Source organism: Micropterus dolomieu, linkage group LG11, assembly GCF_021292245.1.
Source record: "Micropterus dolomieu isolate WLL.071019.BEF.003 ecotype Adirondacks linkage group LG11, ASM2129224v1, whole genome shotgun sequence".
NCBI classification, from domain to species: domain Eukaryota; kingdom Metazoa; phylum Chordata; class Actinopteri; order Centrarchiformes; family Centrarchidae; genus Micropterus; species Micropterus dolomieu.
Genome location: NC_060160.1, coordinates 26,385,752 through 26,401,327, shown reverse-complemented (window position 1 = coordinate 26,401,327; position 15,576 = coordinate 26,385,752). Strand labels below are relative to the sequence as shown.

The 15,576-nt window shown below is 40.3% G+C and overlaps 1 protein-coding gene across 2 annotated transcripts in view; it reads right to left on the bottom strand.

Moving 5' to 3' along the window:
• The window catches only part of gphna (gephyrin a), a 49,055-nt gene that overhangs the window by 22,848 nt on the left and 10,631 nt on the right, over nt 1–15,576 (bottom strand). The window contains exons 5-13 of one of the 2 annotated variants that reach the window (XM_046063659.1): nt 14,652–14,746; nt 14,419–14,485; nt 10,342–10,644; nt 8,076–8,177; nt 6,068–6,205; nt 2,508–2,550; nt 2,193–2,330; nt 1,910–2,002; nt 1,574–1,629 (exon numbers count right to left, since the gene is read on the bottom strand). In XM_046063659.1, coding sequence (XP_045919615.1) covers nt 1,574–1,629; nt 1,910–2,002; nt 2,193–2,330; nt 2,508–2,550; nt 6,068–6,205; nt 8,076–8,177; nt 10,342–10,644; nt 14,419–14,485; nt 14,652–14,746 — 1,035 coding nt within the window. The remainder of the gene's footprint in view (nt 1–1,573; nt 1,630–1,909; nt 2,003–2,192; nt 2,331–2,507; nt 2,551–6,067; nt 6,206–8,075; nt 8,178–10,341; nt 10,645–14,418; nt 14,486–14,651; nt 14,747–15,576) is intronic. The other variant, XM_046063660.1, reaches the window with a different exon arrangement.

Below are 15,576 nucleotides of genomic sequence, written 5' to 3'. Positions count from 1 at the left end.
CTGTGTTTTCTGAGGTCCAAGGTCAACGTAGCCGTCTACCAGGAAGTTTTAGAGCACTTCATGCTTCCTGCTGCTGACCAACTTTATGGAGATGCAGATTTCATTTTCCAACAGGACTTGGCACCTGCACACAGTGCCAAAGCTACCAGTACCTGGTTTAAGGACCATGGTATCCCTGTTCTTAATTGGCCAGCAAACTCGCCTGACCTTAACCCTATAGAAAATCTAGGGGGTATTGTGAAGAGGAAGATGCGATACGCCAGACCCAACAATGCAGAAGAGCTGAAGGCCACTATCAGACCAACCTGGGCTCTCATAAGTAATTCAGGCAAAAGGAGCCCCAACTAAGTATTGAGTGCTGTACATGCTCATACTTTTCATGTTCATACTTTTCAGTTGGCCAACATTTCTAAAAATCCTTTTTTTGTATTGGTCTTAAGTAACATTCTAATTTTCGGAGATACTAATTAAATAAATCAGTCTGTGTGTAAAGAATGAATATAATATCCAAGTTTCACTTTTTGAATGGAATTACTGAAATAAATCAACTTTTTGATGATATTCTAATTATATGACCAGCACCTGTATATCTATCCACGATGTTTACCCTAAATAATATGCAGATGACACCATGGTGTAAAAAACTAACTACACACACTTTTGCATAAACCACACTGGTCAGATATTAGTCTGATAAACCTGTGCAGCTCCTTTTCTTTTCAGAAAAAAAGAAGACGCCTGTATTTGATAGTGGATAGAGTGGGGAAATGAGGGAGAGAGAAAGATAGGGGAAGACATGCAGCAAAGGGCCACAGGCCAGATTTGAACCTGGGCCACTGCGGTAAGGACTCAGCCTTCTACATGGGGCATGCACTCCAAGCTAACCGCGCCCCTATTGCCTCCTTTTCAATATTTAACACAAAAAGTGGCATCTCGTGTTATTCTTAAATTACATTACAATGCATGTAGTATATACAGTATGGTGTTGATTTATTTATCAAATCACTGTGGTGAAAAAGATAACTGGCAACATAATAACATTATCAGACTCATAATATCTCAATATCTCAACAGACAGAAACTCAACTGTAAAACACAACACCTGCCTCTGGGTTCATATCAATGGTGCTGTGCGTTCACGTTATGCTGCTCTGCAGCAACCAGACAACAATATGATTTCCTGATTTCCTTGAGTTATTGTTGTCATGTTTCACTATGATTGGTTCAGCTTTGAGACCAGTGATGTGACTGGCTTAGAGTGTATATACAGTCTGTATATCCACTTTACGCTGGTCATTATGCTTGCTCCATTAACATAGGGCCCATTGTTTTACTAGTAGCAGCAATGATTAATAGTAGTGCTAATACTAGTGAAGGTAGTACATTTATTTAGCAGTGTTCCTCACAGTGTCTGACATAGTGTCAAAACTAAAATAACTAGTAGTATTTGTATTAGTAGAACTGCTAAAGGTTGCGTTAGCAGTGCTAGTAGCTGTACTGCTAAAAAGGTAAAACTAATAGTACTAGGTTATCACTCGAACATCACTGTAGTGTTAAGTGTATTAGAGCTGACCTGCTGTCCAGCCTGTGATTCTCCCATGATGAAGCGATCTCCTGGGCCATCAGCAGCTACAGGTCAATGATAATGATCTTAATCAAGTTAATTATGGAAATCAGACCATGCCTATGCATTTTTAAGATTCAAGTGGCAACCAAGATGAGTTTAGAGAGTTTAAATACAGAATACTGTGTGAAGAATTTGATCTTTAATTCATTTGAAGCCAACAACTAAATGAACGTACATGTATAGATGAATGCAGAGGTAAGCTGATTCAAATTTAATGGCATTTTCATGAATCACGTTTTACATTTGCATCCCCGACGTAAGGTTATGCAGTAATGGTCTCACCTCGTACAGCGTAGCCATCCTTAACAGAGGCGGGGAACGGAGGAAGGTTGTCTTTGGCGTAGATGTCCTGAGCGAGCACTCGACCCATACCGTCTAAAGAAATTAGCTCAAGCCAGGTCAATTTGGCGCAAACCACATTTTTAACAGAAAGATACCAATAACACACAATGATACATAAATATGCTCATGTATAGTTGGTCACTTCAGAGCTAAACTGCCTTAAACCACGAAGCGTGGATGTTTATGTTCCTAATAATAGCACTAGACACTTCTGAAGACTCACCTCTGTAGTTGATGACTTCAATTCCCAGAATAGGTGTCATCTCTAGAACAGTGATGAAGGCCTTATCCATTGATGTCAATGGGAACGGAGACATGCGATGACGACGTGCCACTTTACTGATGTCCACCGCACTGTGGCCTAAACACACACACACACACACAATTAAAGAAAATGGGTGTGAGTCAATGGTGAATATGCTAATATATACAACACCATAACATTTATACTATTTTACACAGTGGTGCAAGTTGCTGTTGCAAGGCTTTCATGTTAGACACACACACACACACACACACACACACACACACAACTTACTGGCTCTCAGAATGTTCTCGTTACTGCCACATCGTGACTGAACCTGCAGAGAGACAGACAGAAATTCTACATTTGGTCACTGTTTGATGTAAATGTGCAGTATGTAAGGAATAATATGAATACCTCTCATTCGTTATCTATAAATAATGTCTAATACACAGGACATGGAAACATCAATAGCATGAATTCTAGCTGTGACGTTAAAAACCAGCACACCAGCTGCTCTGTGTCTAATTCCCTGATTGCACAGAACAACACAGGATTATTAGAAACTAAGATAGGAATCAGTATGGTGTTCGTCTGATCAGTCAAAGTCTGATTTTAATCACATATCAGTCAGTGTGTTGTCTATGAAAGTTGCCCTGTCGTAACACAGGTTTATCAAAACAGTTTGTAAAGCCTGTGATGATACTGTACTTTTTCCATATATCAACTGAGTTGTTCAGCAATGCTTTTCCTTCATTATTTCCATATTTTTTAACACTCTGCTCTGCCAGGTGTAGCATCTTTTTCTACAGCTGTGTCTTCATCCTGATTTGAATTTTTTAAAACAGCGCAATAAAATTAATTCTTAAATAAATCCAATATCCAAATAATAGCCATGTCTGGTACGAAAAATAAAGGCCGGTCAACATAAAGCCCAATCATAAAACATTCCTGTACCAACATGGTAAATACAGCATTAAGTTCATAGCCACAGCACTAAAGCCATCAATACAACAACATGTCATACACACCACTCTAATGCTCTGAGTTTTTCTTTTTAAACACAAATACTGTTTGCATTCACCAATTAATTCCAATTTCTTCTACTTTTGTGATAGCTGTTATGTTATTGTCAATGAAACCCAACTTCCGGCTCACGTTTCTAATTGAAAGCCTACAAAGGAAAAGGAGTGGTAGCCCACACACTGAATTTTGCAAGCCCCCAAAACTTTAATGACGCATAGTTTTGACCAACAAGGTCTGCGTCAAATGCAATGCAAGACCTCGTCGGTCAAAATATTGCATTGCAACAATTATAGGAATCTTGCAAAATTCAGTATGAGACAACTTTTCCTTTGAGTGCTGCTTGTGTTGCGCTTGTGCACTATTTGGGTTAGGTGTACACAATATCCACCTTTCTTCCTTCAAATTAAAAGTCAATTAGGAAGTGTTGCCATTAATGCTAGCTTAACAGCGATCCAAAAAGTGCGAAACAGAAGTGAAATTCTGAATAATGTTATTTCTATTACAGAAGACTAGTTCAGAGCAACAGAGTGGTGAGTGAGACATAACTCACTGTTGGTGCATCAGTGATATTAGTGCTGTGGAAATGGACATTATACTGAATTTAGCAAATCAATTAGTTGTAGATCAGAAAACAGGCAGGCTTGTTACTAAAATATAAAAATATACAGTACTTACACCACAGGAAAATAAAGGCCTGGTTCTCTTTGCAGTTTAGGCAAGTTAAGATCACGTTTTGAGAATTTATAGTCATTTTACAATGACCATTAAGACAAATCTAGCATAATTTGAGTTTTTGCAATTTTTCCCTCCTGATATTAATCCCTTGTCATTAATTGGGATGATTTTTACATGAATATACCACAACTGAAATTTCTCACAGTCTCATTCACTCCCACTCAATTCCAAACAGCACACAGGTCCCGAGACTTTTAATTTAAGGGGAATCCATCACTGTGAGCGAGAGACCGACAGTCACATTTTGCGAGGTTGAATCAGGATGCTAACATCCTTTTAGATTTAGTCTCATATTTATATCTCAATTTAAGAGCCAAATTGAGACAGGATTGGGATTCACATTTAATATACCCGTACCTAACACTTTGAACATTTAGTAAGTGATCTCAGTGGTTACATTGGGACCAAACAAATCCGAAAATAATCGGAATGTTAGGAAATCAAATTGGCAACCTCTTGTTTACTGGGAATTTCTTATAATAAGTGATAAGTAATAGAAAATAACCTACAGCGGCAAAATAGGTTAGGGAATCCAGGAAATAAGCAAAAACTCCCATCATGCAGGAAATGTCCTTTATTGATTTAATTTGAACTGCTGGAAAAGCTTTCCATTATTAGCAGTAATGTTGGCATGCTTTATTTTTCTTGCATATATATCCAATATAAAACATATATAAGATACTTTAAATTTCATGCACAGTGTCACATGTTTTTATATCGATTTTTATAGTCATTTTTAAAGATCCCATATTATGCTCATTTTCAGGTTTATACTTTTTTAGAATATGTTAACATGCTTTAATGTTTCAAAAAGACATTATTTTTCTCATACTGTCCATTGCTTTAGCGCCTATATTCACCCTCTGTCTGAACCACAGACTGTATAATAAGTGGACGTAGTCACCGTGACATCCCCTATTGGCTTGTGGACTGCCGTTTTGAAGCCTCGCGTTTGGCAGTTTGTTGTCACCATCACGCTGGACGTGACAAAATTTATACAAGAGGGTGGCACTAGTTAGCTTGATTAGCATGTTGCATCCGTAATTCATGTGAACTGTAATTTTGGCTAGCGAAAAACAGCCTTAAAACTAAACGTACTTACCGGGAAAATGAACAGCTGACTCCTAATAAGCTTTTTCAATGGTGCTGGTTAAATTTACACAGTGCAGTGAATACAAGCCGCTATCCTGATTGACAGGTAACCATGGTAGCGACTTTTCAATCACAGAGTAGCCCTGCCCTAAAGCACACACTGCTTTATCGCTCCCGCTTGGTCTGAACACTCCGTTTTAACTCCTTTCTCTTTAAGGTCCCCCTCCCTAAAAGCCCATTTTCTTCTGATTGGCCAACTTCCCCGAAGCTTCCCAAGGGGCAGCAACTAGCTGGCACAGCGCTTACACAATGGTAGTGTTCAAAACAGGTACAAATGCTGTCTCAGGAGGTGTCTAACAGGGCAGCGAGACAGAGTGCTGTTCGAAAATGTTCTTTTCCTGTCTCGTAAGATGACTTCAAACTGTATCAATCAGTTTTCTTGAAGCTGCCTATTACTCATAAATCTGTGCGCCAGCGTCAGCTCACAAAAAATGAACAAGATGGCAAACTAACAAGCTGAAATTAGTCTACAAATCTAAGTTTTAAAAAGTTTTTCTAGTCTTTTCGCTTTGGTTTTTGACAAGTTAGCAAGAACTAAACACTGAGCCATCATATTAGCCGTGACTGTAACCAACCAAGTTTGTTTAGTATGATTTCTGTTCATTCATTTGCCTTTTCAATAGCTAGCTAGCAGATGCTAAGGCTAGTGACTGACGGCCAGAAGAGACGCAAGGGCTGGAGGAGGTCCTATGTTACATAAATCCCTCCATGACATCAAGAATGTAACCAAATTCACACGGTGTGTTTCCACACACATTTACTGCAAGACTGAGCAGGCGAAAAAGAGAACAGATGGTTTTTTTTCTCATAGTTTGGGGGTCTTTAGACACATCTGGGACATATATTTAGGTTGAAAAGACAAGAAAAGGTGCATTTTGCATAATATGGGACCTTATTGTTCATTTCTGTGTGTGTGCGCATGTATGAAAGTTTGTGTGTACCTTGGGAGTCGGGCATGAGGCGGTGGAAAGGCGGGAGGTTGCCTGTGTTGCCCGTGGTGACTCGGAAGGGGTGGAGCTTAAAGAGGCTGAATCTCGAGGAAGCACCTGAACGCCTCGAGAAATGATAGAGTCCGGGATCTATACACACACACACACACACACACACACACACACACACACACACACACACACTTATTGCTAGTCGTTTAATTGTCAACTAAAGCTGTCTGCATGACTTGGATTTATGGAACGCAAACTACTGAAGTTCCACCAAGCAACAAACTCTTATAACTTCAACATATTAGTTTACAAATAGGGGAGTGCTATATTTTTTCATCTATGTTATATTGTTGCTTTTGTGGCATTCAACTCTCATGGTGAACTTTCTCCACAAGTCACCAGAACAAGGTTTAAAACCAGTTTCCTCAGACAATCACTCGCCCAATGCTTCATCCAACACTGATATTGTTACATGGCATGTGTACCAATAAGATTATGTGTACACAGGCCTTTCAGAGACCCTAAAACTTACTAATGACTTACAGATCAAATGTGTTTTAACTGCGTAACAAGTAACTATTTGAGTTTAAGTTGTTATCAATTAACTATTAAGATATATTGCAGTAGTTTTGGAGGGATATTGGTGTGCATAATGTCTTTCCACTGTTGGCTTTCCTTATGATAAGATAGCATGAGCAAATAGGAAATGGGGAATTCATGTGATATAGGAACTCACCCCCGCATCAATAAGTGGCACATCCACATGGGGTAAACAAAGCCTTTGTTTCACTCAAATTTACTGACCAAATCCCTGACCAAAGGATTATCTCTGGATTCGAGAAGTTGGAAATCAGTTTCATCACGTATACTAAAGTGTATCGCATATTTAAAGTCAAAGATGTACCGGAGACATATGGATGGTTTAAGTGTCTATGTTCTCATCACTGTATTGCTAAGTTGACCACAAAAAATGTACACAATATTTATTCAAGTATTCTAAAGATGCAAAAAGGCCTTTTCCCCCAGGTTGTCGTAAATAGCCATCACACCTACAAACTACATTTCAAAGAAGACATGTTGGAAGTTTTTCTGCATTGACAACACAGCAAAAAGGCTGGTCACGCCAATTTCAAATGCCATTTACAGGCAATAGAATAGGAGTGGAGACCTGTTGAGCACTAAGAGATTACAGATTTGATTAGATAAGTTTGTATTGTTAAGATTTTTGAAAAATGAAGTGGGCTTATTTGGAACACACATGGACCTAAAAGGTACATTAAGCCCATGCCAAACTTTTGACATATTTTGACAAATTCAACAATAAAAACATCAGAAATTGTTATACATAAATTATTCACTTCAAATGAGAGATTAGACTTTCATTTCGACTACCCAAACCAAATCTGGATTTGCTCTTTTTTTAAAGCTGCATTAAACACAACATACATGACATATTATCACCGTGAAAAGTTGTATAGGCAAACAGTTGCTTCAGCAGACATGGCAGAACATTAGCATCTATTTGGTGTCACGTGCTCTTCTTGTTGCTCTTTTTCGGTCTCCATAAAGTCTCTCTAGCTGCTAAATGTTCACCTTTCTTTACTAGCTAGCCACCAACTTTGTCTGTCTGATATTTGGTGCTGGGCAGGCTGTGTACATTAGAGGGGTTAATCAAGGCTTAATTACATCTTAATTTTCTTAATGATCTACACACTATAATCTAAAATCATGTTTATATCAACATCTCCCTCATAAATGATCACTTGTATCTGTAAAATTGGTATGTTACAGTATGTGGTTAACCTCAGAAAAGTCTTCGTCCAGCTAACTCTGAATAAGCTTGCACTTTTAAAGGTGTGGACACATCTTAAGAAATTCAGAGCAAAGATAAACCGATTCAAAAAAATTGTCATCCATGCATGATGAACAGGGCTCCAACAGTGCGTGAATGACAGACATGATGAAGTGACCAATGACAGGAGAGGAGGGGTGTATGCAAGTGTCTCACCTGCTGGTCATGGGTACAGGAGCAAGTGAAATGAGTGGGAGGGGCGGGTGTGTTTCCGGGCAGGTAGGGAGCCCCCTTAGCCATGACCGCAGCATGGCTCGTCTGATGGACACACGCACGCAGACATGCAAACACACAGATAGACAGACAGACACATGTCCCCACATACAGACAGGTGAATTTGATGAAATGGAGTGCTTTTATCTGGCTAATGAATGAAGTCACAAAAAGTTGACATTTTAATGTAATGGCTGCTTCATGGACCGCTTCTAAATAATAACCAAAAATTGGATCCTAAAAATTCCTACAAGCTCTGTTCTACATGGCTTTAAAATTCAATCAAGTATTTGACTTCTGCTTGTGAGAGATGGCCCACATTCACACCTGTATTGACATTCAGTCCCCTCCAAAAGTATTGGAACAGTAAGGCAAATTCCTTTGTTTTTGTTGTTCACTGAAGACATTTGGGTTTAAGATCAAAAGATGAGTATGAGACAAGAGTTCAGAATTTCAGATTTTTATCTCCTTGTATTCACATCTAGATGTGTTAAACAACTCAGGACATACCACCCTTTGTTTGAACCCACCCATTTTTCAAGTGAGCAAAACTATTGGAACATGAAATCCAATCCAACCATGAAATCGACCAGTCAATCGAACAATATGGAATGTCCTGAAAAAGAGAGAAACTACTGGTGTACTGAGCAACAGACGTCCAACAGGTCGGCCAAGGAAAACAACAGTAGTTGATGACAGAAATATGGTGAGAGCTGTGAAGAAAACCCCAAAACATCAGTAAGTGACATCAGCAACGACCTCCACAGTGCAGGGTGAAGGTATCACAATCCACTGTTGGAAGAAGACAGAGAGCAGAAATATAGAGGCCACACCACAAGATGCAAACCACTCATCAGCAGGAAGAATTGGAAGGCCAGACTGAAATTTGCAAAGAAGTACAGAGATGAGCCGCAAAAGTTCTGCAACACATTCTGATGGACTGATGAGCCCAAGATGAATCTCTAGCAAAGTGATGGAAAGTGTGGAGAAAGAAAGGAAGTGCTTATGATCCGAAGCATACAAGCTCATCTGAAGAATGCAACAGTTTGGTGATGTCGATGGGTCACAGGCTTGAGGCAGTTATTGCAAGCAAGGGTTATGCCACCAAATATTAAATGTTATTTACTTTATGATTATTTGTTCCAATACTTTTGCTCACCTAAGGATGCTGTGGTCTAATACAAACGGTGATATGTCCTCAGTTGTTTAACACATCTAGATGTGAATACCAGGAAATAAAAGCTGAAATTCTGAACTCTTGTCTCATACTCATCTTTTGATCTTAAACCCAAATGTCTTCAATGAACAACAAAGGAATTGGCCTTACTGTTCCAATACTTCTGGAAGGGTATCGGTATGGTGATGTGTTATCTGGATAATGACATCTGAACATGGGCGTTCACATTTACACCTGCAGCCTATTGCACCAGCTGAAAGTAGATTTGATCATAATTTTGACATTCACAGCTATGCTGTAACTAGTTAGTAGAAAGTCGACCATAATAAAACATTATTGCAGAGAGTTAAGTTTCATCCAGTGCAACATTTGGAAAATATTGGAGAAAAGGAAACATTAATTGTGACAGAATGTGAGGGACAGTTTTATTAAAAAGGACGTAATATAACATGTTTTTAGCCTCTTTAACCTTTTACTGTATTGTATTAGTTTTGTAAAGTGTCCTTGCGCAGACAAATAAAATGCATTATTATTATCATTATTATTATTATTATTATTATGTGTGAACAAGCTAACATACTCTATGCTACAATGCATGTTTGTCTGTTACCTGAATAATAATTCAATGATTATTATCAATTGCCATTGTTGAACTGTTTTACTAATGGTTAGAAGGCTGCATAACGCATAAAAACTCCACAGGGGACCTTTCACTCTCTAACTTGTGTGGTACAACCCGTTTTTACATCAAGTGAAGCAATTTGGGATACTTCCCTTGCTAGCTAGTCTAACTTATACTGTAAGAAAGAAATCAGAGCAAGTGGACAAACTTGCCAGAACTAGTCCTAGGTCACACTCCCCATGGCCCAGACTAGAATAATTTGGAAAGTGAAAAAAGACAGGAATGTTGCAGAAAGTTTTCTTCTGTCTATCTATTTTACTACTAAAAGGTGTTTTTAGTTTGGTGTCCTGAAGCAGCCTATAGCATAACAGCAGCAGCACTGGTCGTGGTGTTTCCTGTCGACTGGTTACCTTGGCAGCGATAGCGGCTGCGGTGATGTGGGAGGAGCCGTGCTGGTGATGGTGGTGGTGGTGGTGGTTGTGCACATGTTGACCTCTCCTACGGTCCTCCTCTTCTTCCTCCTCTTCCTCACACTGGGTGCCGCGCTCCATGGTGTGTGTGTTGCTGTGTGTGTTGGTGTGCGTGTTGGCCAGCAGAGGGGAAGGGGAGGGCAGCTGCTCTAGGGCAGCGTGTGTGGATTTAACCCTGACTGTGGCTTCACGCAGCAGGTCGATGGCGTGGGGAAGAGCGGGCAGGATGAACTGAAAACACTCCTGGAAAAAAAACAACACAATGCACAAGTTAAACTTTCAAACAGCAACCAAAGACATTAGCTCAACAGTAACAGTAAGCATGGAACCTGCATTATAAATGCTTCTGTCCCACTACTCAAAAACATTTGTATTTTCTGCACTCCTGAAATTTCGACTATAATACATTTTGTTTTTTACATGTTTTGAACGCTATTTAATCAGCCCTCGGGTTCCTGTTACACAGACCACTGCAGCAGCAACAACAGTGTCCCATAAGTTTGTTTATTTATATATAAATTTATATCAATATCAATGCTGACCGCCACATACTGAAATCGATTTATTTTATTTTACTCTCTCTCTCTCTCTCTCTCACATAAACACCGCAGCATAAATCTGTCCAACACAACGCTGTCAATGTCGGAGATCCAGCTTTAAAAAAGTTATTAGTAATGAGTAATGGTTTAAAGTTCATCAAGGAACATCTGGCTCGTGGTGTAGCCTACAGAACATCCTCCACTGAGTTATTGCCTAAAACCTATAAGCACTTTGAAAAATAAAGTACAGAAGTAGTATGAAAGGGGACTGTTGCTTTATTGTTCCAAATAGACATTACATTGTTAGTGTACAGTTGTGGTTATGGTACTTGCTTTTATTTTATATAGTTCCAAAGCAAAAATTTTTGTTAAACAGTTAAAAGTTTTAAAGTTAGTATAAATAATAATAATACATTTTATTTAAGGCGCCTTTCTCGGCACTCAAGGACACCGTACAGGGATGCAAAGACATTTAAAAGCAGCAAAACTAAGAACATTAAAACAAGCTAAAGGCAAAAAATTTACATCAAGTGAGGTAGGCAGTTTTAAACAGATGTGTTTTGAGTTGCGATTTAAAATGGGAGAATGAATCGATGTTTCTAAGTTGGGGTGGTAAAGAGTTCCAGAGACGGGGGGCAGAGCAGCTGAATGCTCTGCTCCCCATTGTGGTGAGACGAGCAGGGGGGGACAGACAGGTGTATGGAGGAAGAGGATCTAAGGGAGCGGGTGGAAGTTGGACCCTGCAGGAGATCAGACAAATACGGAGGGACAAGGTTGTGGATGGCCTTGAATGTTAACAGAAGGACTTTGAATTGGATACGGGACAGGACCGGGAGCCAGTGAAGCTGTTGGAGAACAGGAGTGATGTGGTGGATGGAGGGTGTTCGAGTTATGATGCAGGCAGCTGAATTCTGGAACATTTGAAGTTTATGAAGGTATTTGTGAGGGAGGCCGAAAAGGAGAGAGTTGCAGTAGTCCAAACGGGAAGTGACAAGACTGAACAAGAATGGCGGCAGTGTGGGGGGTAAGGGAGGGGCGGAGGCGATTGATGTTTCGTAGATGGAAGTAGGCAGAACGAGTAATGTTATTGATGTGGGACTGAAAAGATAAAGTGCTATCAAGGATGACTCCCAGACTCTTAACCTGGGGTGAGGGTGAAACGGAGGAATTGTCAATAGTAAGAGAAAAGCTGTCGGTTTTGGATAAAGTGGATTTAGTTCCAATGAGGAGGACCTCGGTTTTATCACTGTTTAATTTGACTAAATTATTGGTAAACCAGGTTTTTATTTCCGAGATACAGTCAGTGAGGGAGGTGGGGGGGGAGAGAGGACGATGGTTTGGTCGAGAGGTAGAGCTGGGTGTCATCAGCATAACAGTGGAATTGAATATTAAATTTGCGGAAGATATTGCCCAGGGGAAGGAGATAAATGATGAAAAGTAAGGGCCCCAGGGCTCTGTCCTGAAGTGACAGGGGAGGGACTTAAGTTGAACGAACTGAGTGCGGCCAGAAAGATAAGATGTGAACCAGTCTAACGGAGTGTGAGTGATGCCAATAGAAGATAACCTGTTGAGGAGAACAGAGTGACAGATGGTATCAAAGGCTGCACTCAGGTCGAGGAGGATGAGAATGGTAAGTAGTCCAGACTCAGCTGCCACAAGGAGGTCATTGGTGATTTTGTAGTGAAGTGCTGTTTTAGTGCTATGAAGTGGACGGAAGCCAGACTGGAACTGTTCATACAGGTTATTGTGGGATTGATGAAGATGGAGTTGACAGGTTGTTTTTTCAAGATTTTTGGAAATGAATGGTAAATTGGATATAGGACGGAAGTTATTGAAGTTAGAGGGGTCGGCGCCAGTGTTTTTTTCAAAATCGGGGTAATGGCAGCAGTTTTGAATGATGTAGGGACAGTTCCAGTGGTGAGAGAGGAGGGGATGATAGCAGAGATGAGGGGAACCAGGGAGGGAAGGTAGGCTTTAACAAGTTGTGTGGGAATGGGATCAAGTTGACAGGTGGGGATCAAGTTGACAGGTGGTAAATCAGTGAATTATAGGAGGCGCCTACGCTGTCTTGTCTTCTTCCCTAGTTTTCCCCTGGCATTGATACTGGTGTTCATTCTGAATAGTAAACCTCGTTCACTGGTAAGGTTAGTTAGTTAGGCTGTGTGTTGGAGATCAGTAATTCACTTGAAAGATATTTAATTAGTTAAATGGTTTAACTAGGGTTAAAATAATTGTGACTAGTCGACTAATTGAATAAATAATTAACAGATTAGTCGACTACGAAAATAAGTTGCAGCCCTAGTTGGAAGTCAATAAAATAGGTTGTGTAATATTTCCAAAATAGGCCTACAGCTTGTGCTAACTTTAAATACAGTGTTTCCCACATATACTTTACTTGGGCGGGCCACCCAGGTAAATTAGCAGCTGCCAAAGAATATTTGGTGACCAATTTAAGCATTTTGCAGGGAAATACAGAGAGATGTTATCTGGTATTACAAGACACATACACGGTGGAAATTTTACATTACGGAGCGAAAGTGAACGCACCGCGGCAGATTTCACTCAGTACCAAGTTGGTTTCTACATTCGGCTCACTTAAAAACGGAATTGCAGTTGAGTTTATTAAACACGGCGACTTTATGAAAAGTACTGCTAATGGAGAAAGTGAGCAGAGCAGAGACAGGGGGTCTTTCTGAAAGTACTTGCTCCTCCCTCCCCCTACCTACTTCCACTCTGTTCGCTTGTTCACACAGAGGGTCCGCCAGATTGAGTGCCATCCGAAACCAATTAGCGTCAAGTGGTACACACCTTCCAATGAAAATAAAAAATTATTTAAATGTTTAACTTGGGCACTGGGTGTGCCGGCCTCAGTTACTTTTCTCCGGTTGCATAAAGTTGGAAACACCTTTTGTCTGGTGTCGCAGCATTTTTCTTTGCAAATGCCACAAGATCAGTCATTGATCTCAGCTCCTAGTAAGCACACACAGGTAGAATGTGTCCGAGTTGACGGCGCATTTTTATTCCCTACCCCTGCAGTCACCTGCAGGTCTTGTTAGACTATCAAGTCGGCGAAAGTCAGCCGCCGTCATCTCGAACGCACCTGTTGACATATCACCTTTGAAAATTGTGGTGAATATAAGCAAGCAGTGGCTACACTTTGAGCAGTTTCTGAACCCTTTTCTGTATTTCTACATGAATGTGACCTAATATATGATCAGATCCAGATTCAAGTACAGTGTATAAATGCGCACAGCGTCTATTAAAAAAAAGTACTATTGGAGTAATGCGCCCCTAAAATAACAAAAAACAGTGACATGCTGCGCCGCTTATTTTTCAGTTAACGGCGCAATCACTTTCTGCTACCTCAAGATAGCAAAGTGCCAAAAGTTTGCACGACCACACCTCATATTAAGCCAACCTGAGCAAGGATGTATCCCATTCTAGCAGGGTGTAGCACAGTTAAGTCACAGAATCCTACCTGAGAGCCCTTCTTGCTCCCTGGCAGGTTGATGATCAGAGTTTTACCGCGAATACCACACACTGGCCTGGAGACGATGGGGTAGAAAGCAGATTAGAGCAGGAGAGGATAACACTCTCACACTAATCTGGTTAGAATAAAACAGATTAGCAGATTATTACTGCATTCCTGGTGTAGACAGCATGTCTAACTGACTGACCGCAAACAGAGTAATGAAAATCTCAAGTGTTTACCTGGACAGCATGCCGAGAGGTGTAACATTGAGAGACCCCATCAGCATGGCCAGAGCCATACCCGGAGCCTCTCGCTCTATCACCTCTCTGGTGGCCTACAACACAAAGACCAGGACTCAGTTAGTTACAACATACTTGGTTTTGATTTATTTATTTCTGTCTGTATTGTTTATGTTTATAGTGCGTATATGTAGGTGTTCTCTACAGGTGCTGGTCAAATAATTAGAATATTATCAAAAAGTTGATTTATTTCAGTAATTCCATTCAAAAAGTGAAACTTGGATATTATATTCATTCATTACACACACACTAATATATTTCAAATGTTATATTACTATTAAATGAATATTACTTAAGACCAATACAAAAAAAGGATTTTTGGAAATGTTGGCCAACTGAAAAGTATGAACATGAAATGTATGAGCATGTACAGCACTCAATACTTAGTTGGGGCTCCTTTTGCCTGAATTACTGCAGCAATGCTGCGTGGAATGGAGTCGATCAGTCTGTGGCACTGCTCAGGTGTTATGAGAGCCCAGGTTGGTCTGATAGTGGCCTTCAGCTCTTCTGCATTGTTGGGTCTGGCGTATCGCATCTTCCTCTTCACAATACCCCATAGATTTTCTATAGGGTTAAGGTCAGGCGAGTTTGCTGTCCAATTAAGGACAGGGATACCATGGTCCTTAAACCAGGTACTGGTAGCTTTGGCTCTGTGTGCAGGTGCCAAGTCCTGTTGGAAAATGAAATCTGCATCTCCATAAAGTTGGTCAGCAGCAGGAAGCATGAAGTGCTCTAAAACATCCTGGTAGACGGCTACGTTGACCTTGGACCTCAGAAAACACAGTGGACCAACACCAGCAGATGACATGGCACCCCAAACCATCACTGACTGTGGAAACTTTACACTGGACTTCAAGCAACGTGG